Source organism: Copadichromis virginalis, linkage group LG18 (genome assembly GCF_057382275.1).
Source record: "Copadichromis virginalis isolate Kocher_CV1m ecotype Utaka linkage group LG18, C_Virginalis_male_GT1.1, whole genome shotgun sequence".
Taxonomy (NCBI): Eukaryota; Metazoa; Chordata; class Actinopteri; order Cichliformes; family Cichlidae; genus Copadichromis; species Copadichromis virginalis.
In genome coordinates, this window is record NC_140635.1 from 16927569 (window position 1) to 16944507 (window position 16939).

At 39.2% G+C, this 16939-nt stretch overlaps 3 protein-coding genes across 3 annotated transcripts; 1 reads left to right on the top strand and 2 right to left on the bottom strand.

Moving 5' to 3' along the window:
• Positions 1 to 508: 508 nt before the first annotated feature.
• LOC146687591 (HIG1 domain family member 1A, mitochondrial-like) lies at positions 509 to 2445 on the bottom strand. Its single transcript, XM_085439323.1, has 4 exons — positions 2285 to 2445; positions 1717 to 1791; positions 1441 to 1575; positions 509 to 1306 (listed from the first exon to the last, which is right to left on the bottom strand). Exons 2-4 carry the CDS (start codon positions 1784 to 1786, stop codon positions 1230 to 1232), a joined length of 282 nt encoding a protein of 93 aa, XP_085295449.1. The 5' UTR covers positions 1787 to 1791; positions 2285 to 2445; the 3' UTR covers positions 509 to 1229.
• Positions 2446 to 4371: 1926 nt separating this feature from the next.
• Positions 4372 to 6466, top strand: LOC146687592 (7-alpha-hydroxycholest-4-en-3-one 12-alpha-hydroxylase-like). The gene has a single exon (XM_085439321.1). The coding sequence runs from the start codon at positions 4429 to 4431 to the stop codon at positions 5992 to 5994; it is 1566 nt and encodes a 521-aa protein (XP_085295447.1). The 5' UTR covers positions 4372 to 4428; the 3' UTR covers positions 5995 to 6466.
• A 3486-nt stretch (positions 6467 to 9952) lies between these two features.
• On the bottom strand, positions 9953 to 12189 carry LOC146687593 (7-alpha-hydroxycholest-4-en-3-one 12-alpha-hydroxylase-like). The gene has a single exon (XM_085439320.1). The coding sequence runs from the start codon at positions 11944 to 11946 to the stop codon at positions 10381 to 10383; it is 1566 nt and encodes a 521-aa protein (XP_085295446.1). The 5' UTR covers positions 11947 to 12189; the 3' UTR covers positions 9953 to 10380.
• Between the last annotated feature and the right edge of the window lie 4750 nt (positions 12190 to 16939).

The window sequence follows — 16939 nt, forward strand, 5'->3', positions numbered from 1 at the left end:
AATTTTTATAGGAAAGACAGTGAGAACAGGATAAGAAAATACAAAACAAATAAAATAAACAACTCCATATGTGGCGCTAGTCTCGTCAGCAGAGAGCTGGGAGAAGGCTGTGAGAGATAAAACAATCTAAAACAATATGTCCCAAAACAGTATGTCTTTGCTGAGAAAGTCTAAGAAGATAATTCTAAACTAATCTAACCATAGACAAAAGGGCATGCTTGCACATTTAAAAGAAGGTAAAGAAACATAGAAACATTTTTCCTGTAACATGAACACATTCTGATCATAACTCTTCATATGTAATTTGCAGATCAGCAATCAGATTAAACACATTAGAAATGGTATTGATGGGAATTTTTTAAGATAACAACAATTATGATTATTGGTTATTAATTATTATTGAAATGCCTGTTTACACACTGGTTCCAAAGTCACAGTGACAAATCATTTTTCCAGCTTAAAATGTTGGCAGCCATTCCCTGATAAGAAAGTGAATAGAAACAGCATATGACTGAGCAAAGAAAAGAAGCTTTATTTGGTAGAATTGGAAAGGGTTAGAAGATTACCTGTTAGAATGTGTGTCATCAGTGAGAAGCTTAAAAAAAGACCCTAACAACAAAAAGCTGCAATGTTATATTGTGGTTCAAACTTGGGGAGAACTTTATGATCACTGTAGAGTCTGTCCTTTCATGCTGCTGAGTTCATTAGTTTACAGTGTTGTGAGCCTTTCCTGTTAACTGTAAGGGTTTTAGCTGCTGTAGGTGTACTACACAACCCAGAAGATGGGTGATCAATAACAATATAATGGCACAAAGACAACATTTAACAGTCAAAACACATCAAGGTACCAAAATCCATACACAAAAAAAAACTTTTTTCTTTAACACTTAAAAAAACAACAACTCTAAAATGACATCCTGTACTTGTGTACAACTTAGCTTAGAGAATAACTTCACAAGGCAACTATTTAAACACAAGGCTGCTACACAGTGTATAGCTGTTCCACGGAAGCCAGTGCTAAATTGAAGTGAAAAAATAAATAAAAGAACTTCACCATTACAATGAAACTGCATAAAAGCTACAGAATTAAAGCCTTTTTCTCCACACAGTTTCAACATAATGGCTATATAGATTTTCTTCTCGTCAGGACATCTGTGAAACAAATCTTGTGCACACCTTAATATGAGGCAATACTAAGGGACATAAAATATGAGTCCAAGAGGCCATGTTCACTTGGGTTGGGTTGCTTTCTGTTCTTGTTCAATAGGCTTTGCAAAGTAATCTCTGTACATGGAGAACAGGACACCTGAAAACAACAACAAAACAAAAGAAGCATGTAAAATGACTCGTGTTTATAGTATTATGATTTCAGGTTCAAACCACAAATCACAAATAAAGAACTGGTTGCAGTTTGGCAGTAAGAACTGAAAGATGACCCACCAACAGTCATTGCTCCCACCACAAAGCCTTGGGCAGCTACACGCATGTGAATCAGGTGCACCGACATTTTTGTATCTCCACGACTTTTCATTTTCATCAGCCTGTAGCCAACAATAGCAACAAATCCAGCCATCCCTGCAAAAAGCAAAAGTCACTAAAACAAAAATAAGACAGCAACATATCCCCCAAATCCTCTGAAAACTCACTCAATAAACCCCAAAACTTAAACTTTTCTGAGCACATATTTTATTTGTCCTTGTCATAATATGTACTCACCGACTGGGACAAATGGATTCTCCTTTGCCTTTCGCCAGAATTTGGACTCACTCTCCTCATAAGAAGACATCTCGCCTGAAACAAGAACGAGGTCGATTGAGTTCAAACGTTTGTTGGCCGTGTAGCAGTACAGCATGCAAGCTAATTCAGTGCTGATAGAAACCAATAAAACGCATAGAGAAACATGTCAGGAAGTATCAGGCTGTGCCTCACACAAAAAAAATCTCCAAAATCAGGCTTTAAAAGTCGTTCCCACGAAAGAGGTCCGAGAGTCGCTATTAACAGGACATGAAAACTTCAGAGGTGACAGATGAAGGGCACGGACTAGACCCATCTTTCACAGACCTAACATTAAACAACTGTGCCTGATATGACGCGACACTTTTAAGTAGTATTATATTTAAATATTAGATATTTTGAAAGGGAAGAATTTTTATTCAGCTGCGAGGCCTTTCCGTGTGGTGCGGGAGAAAAATGTGGAAAAGCAACAACTCTAGAGTTAAGATGAGCTACACTTTAAAAAGCACGTAAAGACACTTCCACCGAACTGAAGAGGGCTCCCTCTTACCTGCTTTAAGGTGTCGTTAGCTGGAAGCACCAGTGAAAGAATTATCCGCGGAGATCTACGTCTCCTCCGAGCAGCAGCCTGTAGTTATGGAGGAAGTAATAAGCCGGCATCTACGTGATACATTCTGCGTGCTACTTAACAGTTCCCTCGTATGCATGCCTAACGTCAGCAACCGCTGTACTGTGTTTACGTTCAAACAGAATGTAGTAAATACAGGCAACATCTTCGAAAGCCTTGGACCTACAAGCTCAAGAAGGCGGAGAAAGTGGATGAGGTCCTGTTAGCATTTTCACAACATGTGGAACACGACCCAGTGTGACCTAGAGTAATGTGTGTCTACAAAGGATATGCTGGAGCACTCTCTGTATGTGTTAATGTGCTCTGGTTTTGTTTCAGTTTACTATACTGTCATTGCTGTAGGTCAGGGATGTCTAACTCATTTTACATGGTGTGGGACATAAGTGGGCCAGACAATTTAATCCTGGAGATATTTTATTATAAGCCAAAAGAAGTGTTAAAGAATTTCAAGAACTTATTTGAACAATCTCATACACTTGCACACCTTCGTACATAAAGTTTCTTTTTGCACAATGCTAAGTACATTGAAATACAGGGTAAGTATGTTACAGTTTAAACCAAAACAATAAGTCAATAGGAAAAAAAAATAGGGTAAGGAAGGAAGTGGCTGGCTGCAAAACAATAACAACTATATCAGTTTAAAGAAACTACAGAGTACACTCAGACTGGAAAGCTGTTCTAACAGTTATTTGGCAATAACAGGAAAAAGAAGCTTTTTCATACCCAGTCGTAGGGTGTAATATGTAGCTATAAAAAGTTACAGCACATGACAGTACTGAAGAGCATGAGCAAACTCAGACAGTGGAAAGATCACCAGATTACCCAGAGGTGAGTTTAGCCAGAATACTCAGAGAGCAACTCACACTGATCCATAGAGCAGACAAAACCCAAGCTTCAGGCCCTGCAACGATGAGACAGTCCAGAACATAAGACCAGCGGGGAAGTAGGAAGGAAGCAAATAATCAATATTCTTTTGATTATTTTAATAAAATTTATTTCGGTTAAACAGTGTAACACAGAAATGTGCACAGTTGTGTTTAATGGCAGACAATTAATGTAGTTCACATACAGTTCATATATGCTACATTATACAGTTGATATAGCAGCATACCCTGCTTCTAAGCCACATTGTCACTTGTGTTGATGTTTAGATTAACACCTGTGCTGTTTTCTTTTAAAAAATAAAATAAAATAAAATAAAATAAAAGCTGAAAAACAGTTAAGCACTCAATTATGCTGATTCTTTTTGTTGTTCGCCATTAAAACAAAAGTCCACTAGATGGCGCAACATTCCCACTGAATTCAGTAGATCAGCGTGCAATTAAATTAATAGAGTTTAACGTTCAAAGACAAATCTCTAATCATTTATGATCGGTAATGGGTTTCAGGGTCAGTCCCACAATGCATGCGAGCTTTCAAATGCAGGCCGAAGTCAGCTTTTTTTTCTTTTTTCTTTCTAGTTATCGCAACCATGAAACTAGAACATGTATAATCTCCAGGAAAATCTGTAAAACGCGTCCTTCCCACATGTTTCAGCTCAATAGTTTCCCTTTTGGACAAAACAGTTTCTGAGTATTGGTTTGTTTTGCTTGCCTTGAGAAATCTGCAGTTTTTCTTTTCTTTCTTTGTTTGGTGCTATGAAACATTCAGTCTGTAATGAAAATCAGCTGGCCTCGATACCTCCGATCTTTCGTCGGGGAATAAACGGATGAGAATGGAATTCTGCTGCATGCCAGATGTTAACTGATTGAAGAACTCAGTTCCAGAGAAATTTGACACTGACTTCAAAGACCATTTACGGGTTGTTGATCTTGATTTTAAGGATGTTTGAATATTATCGGATTGCATAACGGTAATTATAAGCAATTAAGATGAAAATTATTCTTCCGCGAAAGTACATTGTTGATTGAACACAATGTGAATTGTTGTTTGTATTCAGGAGACCTTTGCTTTTTTTCCCCAGGACTATTTAGTTATCAGTTCCAGGAAAGCTGAAACCCGTTGGGCTTGTCAGAGGGGAGGAGCAAAGGTCTGCTCATTATAGCAGACCTGAAACTTTCCTTCAGATGAATCTGTGCTGGTTAACTGAATCAGTCATGGAGCTGCTGCTGCCGATACTTCTTGGCTTTCTTGCTTGTCTGGTCGGAGGGCTGTACCTTCTCGGAGTGTTCAGACAGCGGCGACCAGGAGAACCCCCCCTCGATAAAGGGCTCATTCCTTGGTTGGGTCATGTCTTAGAGTTTCGCAGGAACACCTTGAAGTTCCTAGAGAGAATGAAGAAGACGCACGGTGATATATTTACAGTACAGCTGGGAGGGTTTTATATTACATTTGTCCAGGACCCTTTTTCATTTGGGGGGTTCGTTAAGGAGAGTCGGGACAAACTGGACTTTCGAAAGTTTTCAGTGCACCTGGTGCACAGAGTGTTTGGATACAAAGCTGTTGAAGGGGAGCACATTGTTCTCCACAATTCCAGCAACAAGCATCTGAAGGGGGAAGGTCTGCAAGAACTGACCCAATCTTTTATGAGTAATTTGCAGAACATGATGTTGCACAACATTGGATCAGCTGTAGAGGACAGGACCTGGAAAGAAGATGGACTGTTCAGGTACAGCTACAATGTTGTTTTCAGAGCTGGATATTTGGCCTTGTTTGGCAATGTGCCACCCAAGTCAGAACAAAGTGAGGAGAAAGCCAAAGAGAAAGACAGAGCTGAATCAGAAGCTTTGTTTCAGGAGTTTCGTAAATATGACCAGCTCTTCCCCAGACTAGCGTATGGGGTCCTCCCACCGATGGAAAAGTTGGCTGCAGAGAGGTTGAAGGCATACTTCTGGGATGTTCTGTCAATACTGAAAATGAAAACCAAGGACAATATCAGTGGCTGGGTGTGGGACATACAGCAGGGTAAAGAGGAGATGGGCATCGATATGTCAATGGTAAACAGATACATGTTTGTGCTTCTTTGGGCCTCTCAGGGCAACACAGGGCCTTCTTCATTCTGGCTGCTGCTCTTCCTCATGAAACACCCAGAAGCCATGAAAGCAGTGAAGGAAGAAGTGGATAAAGTTCTGAAAGAATCTGGACAGGAGGTCCGGCCTGGTGGTCCTATGGTCAACCTGACCCGTGAAATGCTGTTGAAAACACCGATCCTGGACAGTGCTGTCGAAGAGACCCTCCGACTCACTGCTGCACCCCTCCTCACCAGGGCAGTGATAAAGGACATGACCTTCAAGATGGCTGATGGGCGAGAATATTTACTTCGCAAGGGTGACAGAATTGCAATCTTTCCTTTCAGTTCTGTCCACCATGATCCAGAGATCCATCCTGAGCCGCACTCATTCAAATATGACCGCTTCCTGAATCCAGACGGGACCAGGAAAACTGATTTTTACAAAGCAGGAAAGAAGGTAAAATATTACACCATGCCCTGGGGATCTGGGGTCTCCATGTGCCCTGGCCGTTTCTTTGCCACCAATGAGCTGAAACAGTTTGTTTTCCTCATGTTGGTCTATTTTGAACTTGAGCTGATGAATCCGGATGTGAAGATACCTGAAATTGACCTCAGTCGATACGGATTTGGAACGATGCAACCTGTCAGAGATGTCCAGTTCAGATTCAGACTCAGATATTAAGACAGTCAGATGAAAATAAAACTGTGATTTTCTTTTTCTTTGGATCAAGATGGTTTGATGAGCACTTCCAAACTATGGAAGCAGATTTAAATCTAAAGTTTTTGACGTGTTGGTCAACTGTAACAATTCAATATGCAAATGCACTGATATTCTAGACATGTATATGTATATTGAACACATTCTGATCATAACTCTTCTTCTTTAAGTAATTTGCAGATCAGCAATCAGATTAAATCCAGTTAGAAATGATATTGATGGGCATTGTTTAAGATAACAACAATTATGATTATTGGTTATTAATTATTATTGTGAATGTTCCCTTTTTTTCTGTAATTGATGTGACATGTGCACTTAGAAATTTAGACGATTCATGTATATCGTAGTCAGTTTAAATTTTTAGTTCAATTTTCTATGTACATTACAAGTTTTTGCTTTTTGTTTTTTCCAAAATAAATTTTTTTTGTAAATGTCAGATTTTGGAGTTTTATGTGAGCCTCTTTTAAAACTCAAAAAACCAAAACAAACAAAAACAAAGTTATAGGCTGACTTCAGTCAACTCAGTGACATAGATTCTTTTACTTGTTCCCTACAACAAAATCCAATAGATGGCAGCAGATTCCCACATTCCCAATGTTTTTAAAATAAACAATAAATTGTACAAAAACACAGAATCTTAGAAGAATGATACAAATGAAAACTAATATACGTGATTTTATATTTAATTTATTTTAAAATGAATGTCAGGAGTTTAAATACATACTCCAGTTTAAAAATAAAAATAAAATTAGAAACTTTTGGCAGTTATTTTATTGTTCATGCTTTACAGGTTAAAAAATTCCATTCACAGAATGGCTGGCTCACCACTTTAGTGATGAAACCTCAGTTACAAAAATGCTTTTGTGAATTTTGCTGAAGTTGCAGATAAATAGTAAGAATAAATGCATTTGCCTGATTAATAACTTAGAAGGTTATAATAAGAAGGATTTTGACATTCAAACACAAATTAATCATGAACAGAAATTATTTCAAGGTCATTCACACAAGGCAAGTCTGATTTCAAATGCAAATCAGGGTCAGATTTTTTTTACAACCATAAAACACGCACACATAGATAATCTCTAGGACAGCGTGGGGAGAAAAAAAAACAAGGAGTTTGTCTTCTGTGGTTCAGCTCAGTGCTGCTCTTTTAGGCCAAAACATGACAGTTTCTGTGTCTAATTGGAGTAAGCCAGACATGTTTTTGTTTGCCTTTGCCTTTAGTGTTCTTTGGTCTATGACTGATGCTGTGAACCATCTTTTGTAAAGTTCATTTAGCAAAACCAACAAAAACACTCCCCCTGAACTCCGTGACCTTGACCCGATGTTGCACCATATCGATTTTTAGCTTTCACGTGTTTTCTTGATCCCTTTGGTGCTCTCATCAGGAAAGTTCAATCTCACCACTAATGAAAACAGTTGAGACATTTTTAATAACACAGATTCATCACTGCAAAAGAAAGTGAAATGAAATCTTTATCAAATATGTAAAAACATGCAAAGCCAGTCAATCATTTTTGAACTTCAGCAGACTGTCTCGACTATCTACCAGACATGTGCAGAGGGGCCGGCAGGGGCTTGAGCATCTGCCCCTTTCCTGATGGGTGCCCTTTTCTTGAGCCTTTTTTTTAATGTGTGTGTAAATACAAAATATGAGTAACTGTATTCTGTTACAGTTACCGTTTAAAAATGTGGTATTTAGAATACAGTTACTTTGTTGAAATAAATGGATTACACGGCGGTACTTCCCTGTTTCATATTGTCGCGGGTCAGGACTGTTTGGGTTTTGTTCGACAGCTATGTTCTGTTGTTCCAGGCGGCAGCGTTACGGTTGCCATGGTTACAGGGTGACGCTCTCTCTCTGCGTGTTTCCTGGGTGAGAGAGCGCCTTTTTGTTGTTGTTGTGCTAAGCTAACAGGCAGAATGCTACAGGTATAGCTCTAAAGAATGTAGCATCATAGGCAGTGTAGTCCGTGCTGCAGGGAGAATGGACTGCCATACACGTTATGTGTCTGTGAGCGAGGGAGGGAGAAAAAGTAAAAGTAAAAGCTGTCATCAAGCAAAAACGGGAGCTGGAAGCATGTAAATATAATAATAACCACTGCAGCCAAGAAGAGTGCCTGAGGAGCCCAGTTGTAAGTAAGCTATTAAGACTCGACTGTACACCGTGTTCGTGTTTTCCTCCAAAAACAATAAGTTCTGTTGGAGCAGCCTTTCAACGCCTCTCTCTGTCTCTCGCAAGCAAAGTTGACCCAGACAACAAAGTAAAGCTATTTTTCGGCTACGAGCCCGACACAGAATTACCATATTAGCCAGAGGTCCCTTTACTACGTTCGGAGCCGCGGACCTTCAGTGACAGTAATAAATCACAGCAATAGTACATTCACGTAGTTGTAAACAGCATGATAATATATTAAGTAATCCAAAGTATTCAGAATACATTATAGAATACATTTTGGGGCATGTATTCTATAATCTGTCGTGTAATACATTTTAAAAGTAACCTTCCCAACACTGACTATAGTCTACAGCCCACAGGAGTATTCGTTTGTTATGTACACGTGGTTAAGTTCTCTTGTGGCAACTGATGAATTGAAACAAATGAGCATTGTTGTATGTGCACTGAGCGACAGAGCAACAAAACATTACCTGTCCTTTTATTAACTACAGAAGTAGTGGTAGTCATTAGCCGCTAGCTAACTGGGTAAGGGTGTCAGAGGTTTGTAGCTCTTATTATAATTACGATATTCAAACACACACACACACACACACACACACACACACACACACACACACACACACACACACACACACAGTATTTTAAAGAAAATACAGATTATATTAGATTTATATTTCAAATATAACAAAATGATGATTCTTCAGCAGAAAAATTATTGTATCTCTACGGTTTAAATATTGTACAAATTGAATCATCATAAATACATTATTTTATATTTATTGCTTTTTTTTTAAATTTTTATTACTTTATTTTTATATAAAAAGGGAAGAATTCTGGATCAGCATCATGATCGAAACTTTTGGCCATAGTATATACAGTGTTCTGGAGAAGGTATAAAATGTCACTGTATGCGCATGCGTGTGTGCACTTGTTTAATCAGCTACCATCTTTCCTATGGACTTTTTAATGTCTACAGTCACAGATCGACAGCAACATTTTACCCCATCAGGTGAAACATAGGCTATGTTTGCTTTGCATTGACCCCACCTGATGACAGTGATACAGTATGACGCGATTCCATATTAGATTCTTGATGAATTTGGGTTGTTGTTGTTCAGCCTGGTTATATGTGACCCTTTTTAACTTGTTTTGTGATGCTCTCCTTGTAATTGCATATGTATGCAATTTGCGGGGTGGGGGTGGGGGGGGGGTTGTCTCCCCTCTCTCAAAACATACAACTCAGACGGCAGGTATCAGGAAAATGAGGACAAGTGGGTTGGACATTGACATCAGCTGTTGTTCTAGTTCATTCTATTAAGAAAACAAGTTCGACTCGGGTAATTTTCTGCACAAGAGATAAAAAAGGTTTGGGTCATGACTTTATTGTTTTGAATTCCGAGATTAAACCCCACTGGCTGAGCAGGTGACCATATTCTATACAGCTCAATGTTGGCCCTTTGCTGTGTGTCTTTCCCTGTTATCACTCCCCTCTTTTCTATATACTTTTGACTGCTGCACTATCAAAATAAAGAAGCTGGCACCTGGGAGGAGTCAGTTCAGTTATAGATAATGCAAATGACAAAACAGACCATGTGGCTTGCAGATGTGTGCAGTTCTGCATGGCAATGGGTAAAACTGAAGAAGATACAAAGCCCTAGAAATAACAAATATAACAAATCAAATCAAAGAAAACAAGAGAACTCCATATGAAACTCTTTGCTAACCTCAACAAACCAGACTAAATGCACAGATATACATATGTAATGAGACCAGTACAAATGCAATACACATGTAGACTTATTCCAATTAAAGACTTGTTCACAGAGTAACAAAGTGTGCAGAAGCAGAATCAAAAAAAAATTCAAAAATCTGAAATTTTAACAACAAAAAAACAAATCTGTTTTCTCTCCATTGTGTATCCAGCCTCTTGCCCTATAACAGCTGGAAAAGGCTCCAATTCCACTGCAATCCTGGACTGGATAAATAGAAGGAGATGGACGGCTGGCACTGATTTTCAGAAAAATTCTACTTAATTTGGATATGGAAAATGTAACAGAAAATCTGCAATACATGTGTTCCCATGCTTCATTTTATAAGTCTCCATGTATCATCCAAAGAATTATACAAAAAAAGGTGTTTAAAGATAAGACTTTTGTTTTTATCTGATTGGCTTAATATCTGAGTCTGTATCTGAACTGGACATCTCTGACAGGTTGCATCGTTCCAAATCCGTATCGACTGAGGTCAGTTTCAGGAATCTTCTCATCAGGATTTATCAGCTCAAGTTCAAAATAGACCAACATGAGGAAAACAAACTGTTTCAGCTCATTGGTGGCAAAGAAACGGCCAGGGCACATGGAGACCCCAGATCCCCAGGGCATGGTGTAATATTTTACCTTCTTTCCTGCTTTGTAAAAATCAGTTTTCCTGGTCCCGTCTGGATTCAGGAAGCGGTCATATTTGAATGAATGCGGCTCAGGATGGATCTCTGGATCATGGTGGACAGAACTGAAAGGAAAGATTGCAATTCTGTCACCCTTGCGAAGTAAATATTCACGCCCATCAGCCATCTTGAAGGTCATGTCCTTTATCACTGCCCTGGTGAGGAGGGGTGCAGCAGTGAGTCGGAGGTTCTCTTCGACAGCACTGTCCAGGATCGGTGTTTTCAACAGCATTTCACGGGTCAGGTAGACCAAAGGACCACCAGGCCGGACCTCCTGTCCAGATTCTTTCAGAACTTTATCCACTTCTTCCTTCACTGCTTTCATGGCTTCTGGGTGTTTCATGAGGAAGAGCAGCAGCCAGAATGAAGAAGGCCCTGTGTTGCTCTGAGAGGCCCAAAGAAGCACAAACATGTATCTGTTTATCATTGACATATCGATGCCCATCTCCTCTTTACCCTGCTGTATGTCCCACACCCAGCCACTGATATTGTCCTTGGTTTTCATTTTCAGTATTGACAGAACATCCCAGAAGTATGCCTTCAACCTCTCTGCAGCCAACTTTTCCATCGGTGGGAGGACCCCATACGCCAGTCTGGGGAAGAGCTGGTCATATTTACGAAACTCCTGAAACAAAGCTTCTGATTCAGCTCTGTCTTTCTCTTTGGCTTTCTCCTCACTTTGTTCTGACTTGGGTGGCACATTGCCAAACAAGGCCAAATATCCAGCTCTGAAAACAACATTGTAGCTGTACCTGAACAGTCCATCTTCTTTCCAGGTCCTGTCCTCTGCAGCTGATCCAATGTTGTGCAACATCATGTTCTGCAAATTACTCATAAAAGACTGGGTCAGTTCTTGCAGACTTTCCCCCTTCAGGTGCTTGTTGCTGGTAATGCGGAGAATACCGTGCCACCCTTCAACAGCTTTATATCCAAACACTCTGTGCGCCAGATGCAGAGCAACCTTTCGAGCGTCCAGTTTGTCCCGACTCTCCTTAATGAACCCCCCAAATGAAAAAGGGTCCTGGACAAATGTAATATAAAACCCTCCCAGCTGTACTGTAAATATATCACCGTGCTTCTTCTCCATTCTCTCTAGGAACTTCAAGGTGTTCCTGCGAAACTCTAAGACATGACCCAACCAAGGAATGAGCCCTTTATCGAGGGGGGGTTCTCCTGGTCGCCGCTGTCTGAACACTCCGAGAAGGTACAGCCCTCCGACCAGACAAGCAAGAAAGCCAAGAAGTATCGGCAGCAGCAGCTCCATGACTGATTCAGTTAACCAGCACAGATTCATCTGAAGGAAAGTTTCAGGCCTGCTATAATGAACAGACCTTTGCTCCTCCCCCAGGATAGGTTTCTGCGAATTTGTTTGGAATTGTTTACTAAAAAAAAAAAATAATGTACTTAAGTATCAATTGAGGACACGATTTTCCAATTGTCCTAGAGATTCCCCTCTTTCGAAATCCAAAAGAACATACTGTAGCCTGCAGTGATATTATGTTTATGTTAACAGCTCTATGACAGCAGGTATGAAGAGATTGTGGAGCAATGAGTGCACACTGGCAACAAATATCACTCTATTTAATCATAAGTAAGAAAAATAAAGTTTTGAGGGGTCAATGGCATTGCATGCTGTTGACACTAGATGCGTGATTCTGGTTTATTTTTTACCAGAATTGTTTAGGAACAGTCAGTCAGTGTTCAAGTAAATTATAACTAAGAAGAAAACTGTCACTGTTCTGGGTAATTTTGACCCAGCTTTTTCGGTTTCTTTTATTTTGGTGTTTTTCTAGATTATGTTCATTATATTTATGTTCTGATTCCTTAGCTATCCTGTGTTGATTATTGTCAATGGAAAATTGTACTAAGTAGCCAGTATAAGCTTTTAGTGATATAAGTTTACATGTGATAGAATACTGCATGATGACCTTTTCCTTGCTTAGAACTGATTGTCCTTTATAAAACGTGTTCTGATTTTTCTATCTGAATCTTCCCCAATTCTGACCTCGCACACACACACACACACACACACACACACACACACACCCTTGCAAGAAAAATCTGCAGCGTGTGTGTGTCTTCACTCTTCAGCTGAAGAAGTGTCTTTTAGAATAAATCTCTTGACATTTATTATAATTATTCTGATTTAGGCTTTGTTCTCTTGCCCTCATGTTTAGTATAGGTTTAGTTCTGTGCTTAGTCTTCTCTGCTCGTGTGTCCCTCTGTGTAAAGTCCATGTTTCTCAGTCCGCATCTTTGTGAATTGTTTCTGGTTTCCTGTTTTACTTTGAAAGTTCATGTCTCATGTCAGTGTGTTCAGTTTTACTTCTCCCTTGTCTTGTTAACCTAATTTCTCCCAGCTGTGTCTCCCTCCTGTTTCTCATTCCCTGATTACTTCCCTGTGTATATAAGCCCTGTGTTTTCCTGTGCTCTCTGTCGTGTTGTACTTTCTCCATGCTGTGTGTTTGTCGTGGTCCAGTATTCCAGCGCCTCTGTTCAGAGTTTTTGTTCTGTTCTTGTGAGTCTTATTTTGAGGAGTTTTTCCAGCAATAAAGCTGCGTTTTCAGTTTAAGTCCTGTCTCTGAGAGTCCTGCATTTTGGGTCCTTTTTCCTGCCTGCCACACAGCCAACCATGAAAAAAACAGGTTTTGACACTAGGCCTGCCAAATGGCCTTATTTTTTTTGCAGAAGAGTTTAGGATAGCTAAATAAAAATATAAAATATCAGCTCATTCGGGCCATGCCTTTTTTCTTTTCAGAGATTAAAATCAGGCACCAGTTTAGTTCTCTGGTTGTGAAGGTGATGATCTACAAGACCGCTGAAATGCATTCGTTCTTTGCTCTGTGTCTTAACGATCAGTCTCTCCCTTTCTCATTGTGCCAAATCTAAAGTTTGGTGGAGGGGAGATTATGATGTGGGGGTGATTCTCAGGAGTTGGGCTTTCCCCCGTAAATCCAGTGGAAAGAAGGCAAGAATGCTCAAAAATTCCCCTAAACACATTCCTAAACAATATGGCAAGCCTTCCCAGGGGAGTTAAATTAATATTAAACCATATTTATCAAGAATAGGATGTCACTCACGTTCATATGAGTGGGAAGATAGACCAGCAAATACTTTTGGCAGTATGGTGTATCTGCAAACACAGTAGTATATGTGAGGGGGCAAACTCCTCAAGATGGGTGGTGACCATGGTGGCCATTTAGAAGTCGGCCATCTTGGATACAACTTTGTTTTTTCAATAGGAAGAGGACCATGTGACACATCAAACTTATTGGTAATGTCACAAGAAAAACAATGGTGTGCTTGGTTTCAACGTAACTTTTTTCTTTCATGATTTATTTACAAGTTTCTGACCACTCATAAAATGTGTTCAATGTGCTGCCCATTGTGTTGGATTGTCAATGCAACCCTTGAGGAGGACTTTAATATCACCAACCATTCCCATGTTATTACGGTGTATCCATATAAATGGCCCACCCTTTATTTATTATCATTGTCGCAGGTACAACAAAATTAAACGTGGTCTCTGATCAGTGCATCATCCATAGAAATATAAAAATATAAAAAAACAAAATTGAATAAAATCAATGAAAAAAATACTTAAAGTGCTAAAAAAAATAGTATGAGCAAACATTCACATACATTCCCACACATGCTTCAGGCAGTGCATAGATCATTATAAAAGTGGTGTGATTTTTTCAGAAGCAGCATTCAGACATGTTATTGCGGTTGGGTAAAAGCTGTGTTTGAGTCCATTTGTCATTACACTGATTGCTCTGTACTGTGTGCCCGAGGGCAACAGTTCAAACAGGGAGTGTGGGGTATCTTTTATTATGTTCTGAGCTTTTTTAATACAGCGGGTATTATGAAGATCTTCCAGTGTGGGGAGAGGGCAGCCAGTGATCCTTTGAGCGGTGTTAATGACCCCTTTGGAGTGCTTTCCTCTGAGCCACCGTGCAGCTAGATGCAATAGATTATTACACACTCGATGGTGGCTCTGTCAAAGGACAGAAAAAAAGTTTGTTGCTTTCTGCTTTTTTTGTATTCTGTTCTTTTTGCCAATAAAAATACACTCTGAGTTTCAGTCTGTCGTCACTGTCTGCAATTGGGTCCACGCTCTCTCCACTCCACGGATCTGCCAGCGAAGGCGTGACAAGTCCTTCATTCTGGTTTATTTTCACCAGAATTGGACATCAACATCACATGTTGTTCTAGCAAATTATAACTAAGAAGTAAACAGGTTTTAACACTGTTTACTTGAGGACATAGTTTTTATTTAGTGAAAAATTTCCAGAAACCCATCCTGCGTGCTGGGGGAGGAGCAAAGGTCTGCTCATTAAAGCAGGCCTGAAACTTTCCTTCCTTCCACTACCATGGAGACTATATTTTTGGTAGCGTTTGAATGAACGTCAATCTTTCTGTTTGTAAACATGATGGCTTAAAAAACTTTCAGTGATTTCTGAAAGTATTTAGAGTGTGGTCATATTAACAGTCCATTTGTCTTATGTCCAATGAGATCTTTAACTTCATCCTATTGATTTAAGATTTTGGTTTAAAATGGACTAAATGTCTAAGTGTTGGGTGTAAAAATCATATTAATGAATGTTTCAGGTATTTATTAAAGCTGTGAGGGGATCAAATGCACAACAACACACACAGAGGAAGTGACTTTATACCCTAAATTCCACTATATTGTTACATAACACACAGCCTTGTGTTTAAAATCTTACATATAAAACCTTGTTAAGCAAGATTTTTTTGGTCTAAATCTTGCTTTGTTGTTTCGTTGCCTTAAGGCATAGTAGACCTACATAGATTTTTTTAATGATTTAATCTTATATGTTAAGCACATTGAGTTTACTTGGAATGAAATGTGCTATATAAATTAAATTCACATTACCATTGTAAATACAGGTCTCATTTAGAAACTCAAAAGTGCCTCAATAGTTTGAAGAAAGGAGAGGTTAACTTCACTCTCACACTATGTTTTACAAGCTCCTTGAGGGTTAAAATATTTAGTGTTGTTTATTGCTGAGCACACACATCAGAGATCTGCTTGCTATATGCTCTGTTTTGGTGTTTAGATCTATTTCAACTGTAGGGAACAATACTCACCTAAAAGTGGTCATAATTATCAAAGCAAAGCAAGGAGGTTCAGATTTCAGATGCAGTTCTCACATCAGGAGTACATTTCCCAATCCATGTTAGTCCTTCTCTTTGAGTCTCACTGCTATTGTTTTTACACCTATTTCACATTGTAATCTAAGGAGTTTGGAAAGAAAAGCATCTAGACTACACAGACCTGGCTGACTGAGAACCTTCACGGACCTATTTCACATTGTTTTTTATTTATCTATTACGCCTTAATTTCAAACAAAACGTCTGCTGAGATTAACATCTCTTAAACTAAGCTTAGCATCAACACATATACACATAAAACAAAGAATTTACACAGGCAAGAAAAGAGATCACCCAGTAAGACTTTATACATAAAAAATATACTTTAGGCTAAATGTAGGGCAAAAAAACACATCATAAAGTACACAGTAATGTCTACAGGACAAAACATTTGAATTGAAAAAGAAAAAAGCTGACACATTTGCTGTCACAAGCTTTAGGTATGAACAGAAATATCATATGTTATAAACATGTAATATTTTAGAAACAGGTAGAAATGGAGGCCACAGTTCTGCAAGCCTGACTGCTCGTCACTGCTTTTGTGTCCTTTTGAAGTTTAGGGTCTGGCTGCTGGACTGGGGTCAGCAGTTGTTTCTGTCTTGAACACAAATTTTTTCCTTTCTCTCCGCTCAGAGTGCCGTCACTATTATGACAAAAAAGCAGGGCCCTATCGGACGGTTTTAAAGAAGCTGTGCCAATGATTCCACACCAGTCAATAATTCGATTATTCCTTTGCCTGTGTTTCACATCTGCATTAATTTGTATGAACTGTGGCTTGGTAGTTCTTACCCAACCTCAGGGTTAATGTACTCCTAGTGCTGGTCCCAAGCCTAGATAAATGGGAGAATTGCACATCTAAATCCACCCGATCTGGCAGCTAGTTGGGAAATAGGTAAGCAGCTGCCACCAGGTTTTAGTTCTTGTTTAACCTTTCTGACAGAAAAAAAGACAAAAAGAAAAGCTACTGAGGAGGAATTAACATGAGGCACATATATATTTCAAAGTATTATTGTTATTAAAGCTCAGGACATTTACATACTTAATCACAATTTCTTCAGCTTAAAACAACACAAAGTGATAAGTGTTATCTGCAGAGATAATCCGATTACT

Excerpts from the sequence above, each read along its gene's own strand:
- LOC146687591 (XM_085439323.1), bottom strand. The coding sequence starts at position 1,786 with ATGTCTTCTTATGAGGAGAGTGAGTCCAAATTCTGGCGAAAGGCAAAG. Across the intron at positions 1,576-1,716 it reads GAATCCATTTGTCCCAGTCG|GGATGGCTGGATTTGTTGCT; the intron begins GTGAGTACATAT and ends TGCTTTTTGCAG. Across the intron at positions 1,307-1,440 it reads GGTGGGAGCAATGACTGTTG|GTGTCCTGTTCTCCATGTAC; the intron begins GTGGGTCATCTT and ends TGTTGTTTTCAG.
- LOC146687592 (XM_085439321.1), top strand. The coding sequence starts at position 4,429 with ATGAATCTGTGCTGGTTAACTGAATCAGTCATGGAGCTGCTGCTGCCG.
- LOC146687593 (XM_085439320.1), bottom strand. The coding sequence starts at position 11,946 with ATGAATCTGTGCTGGTTAACTGAATCAGTCATGGAGCTGCTGCTGCCG.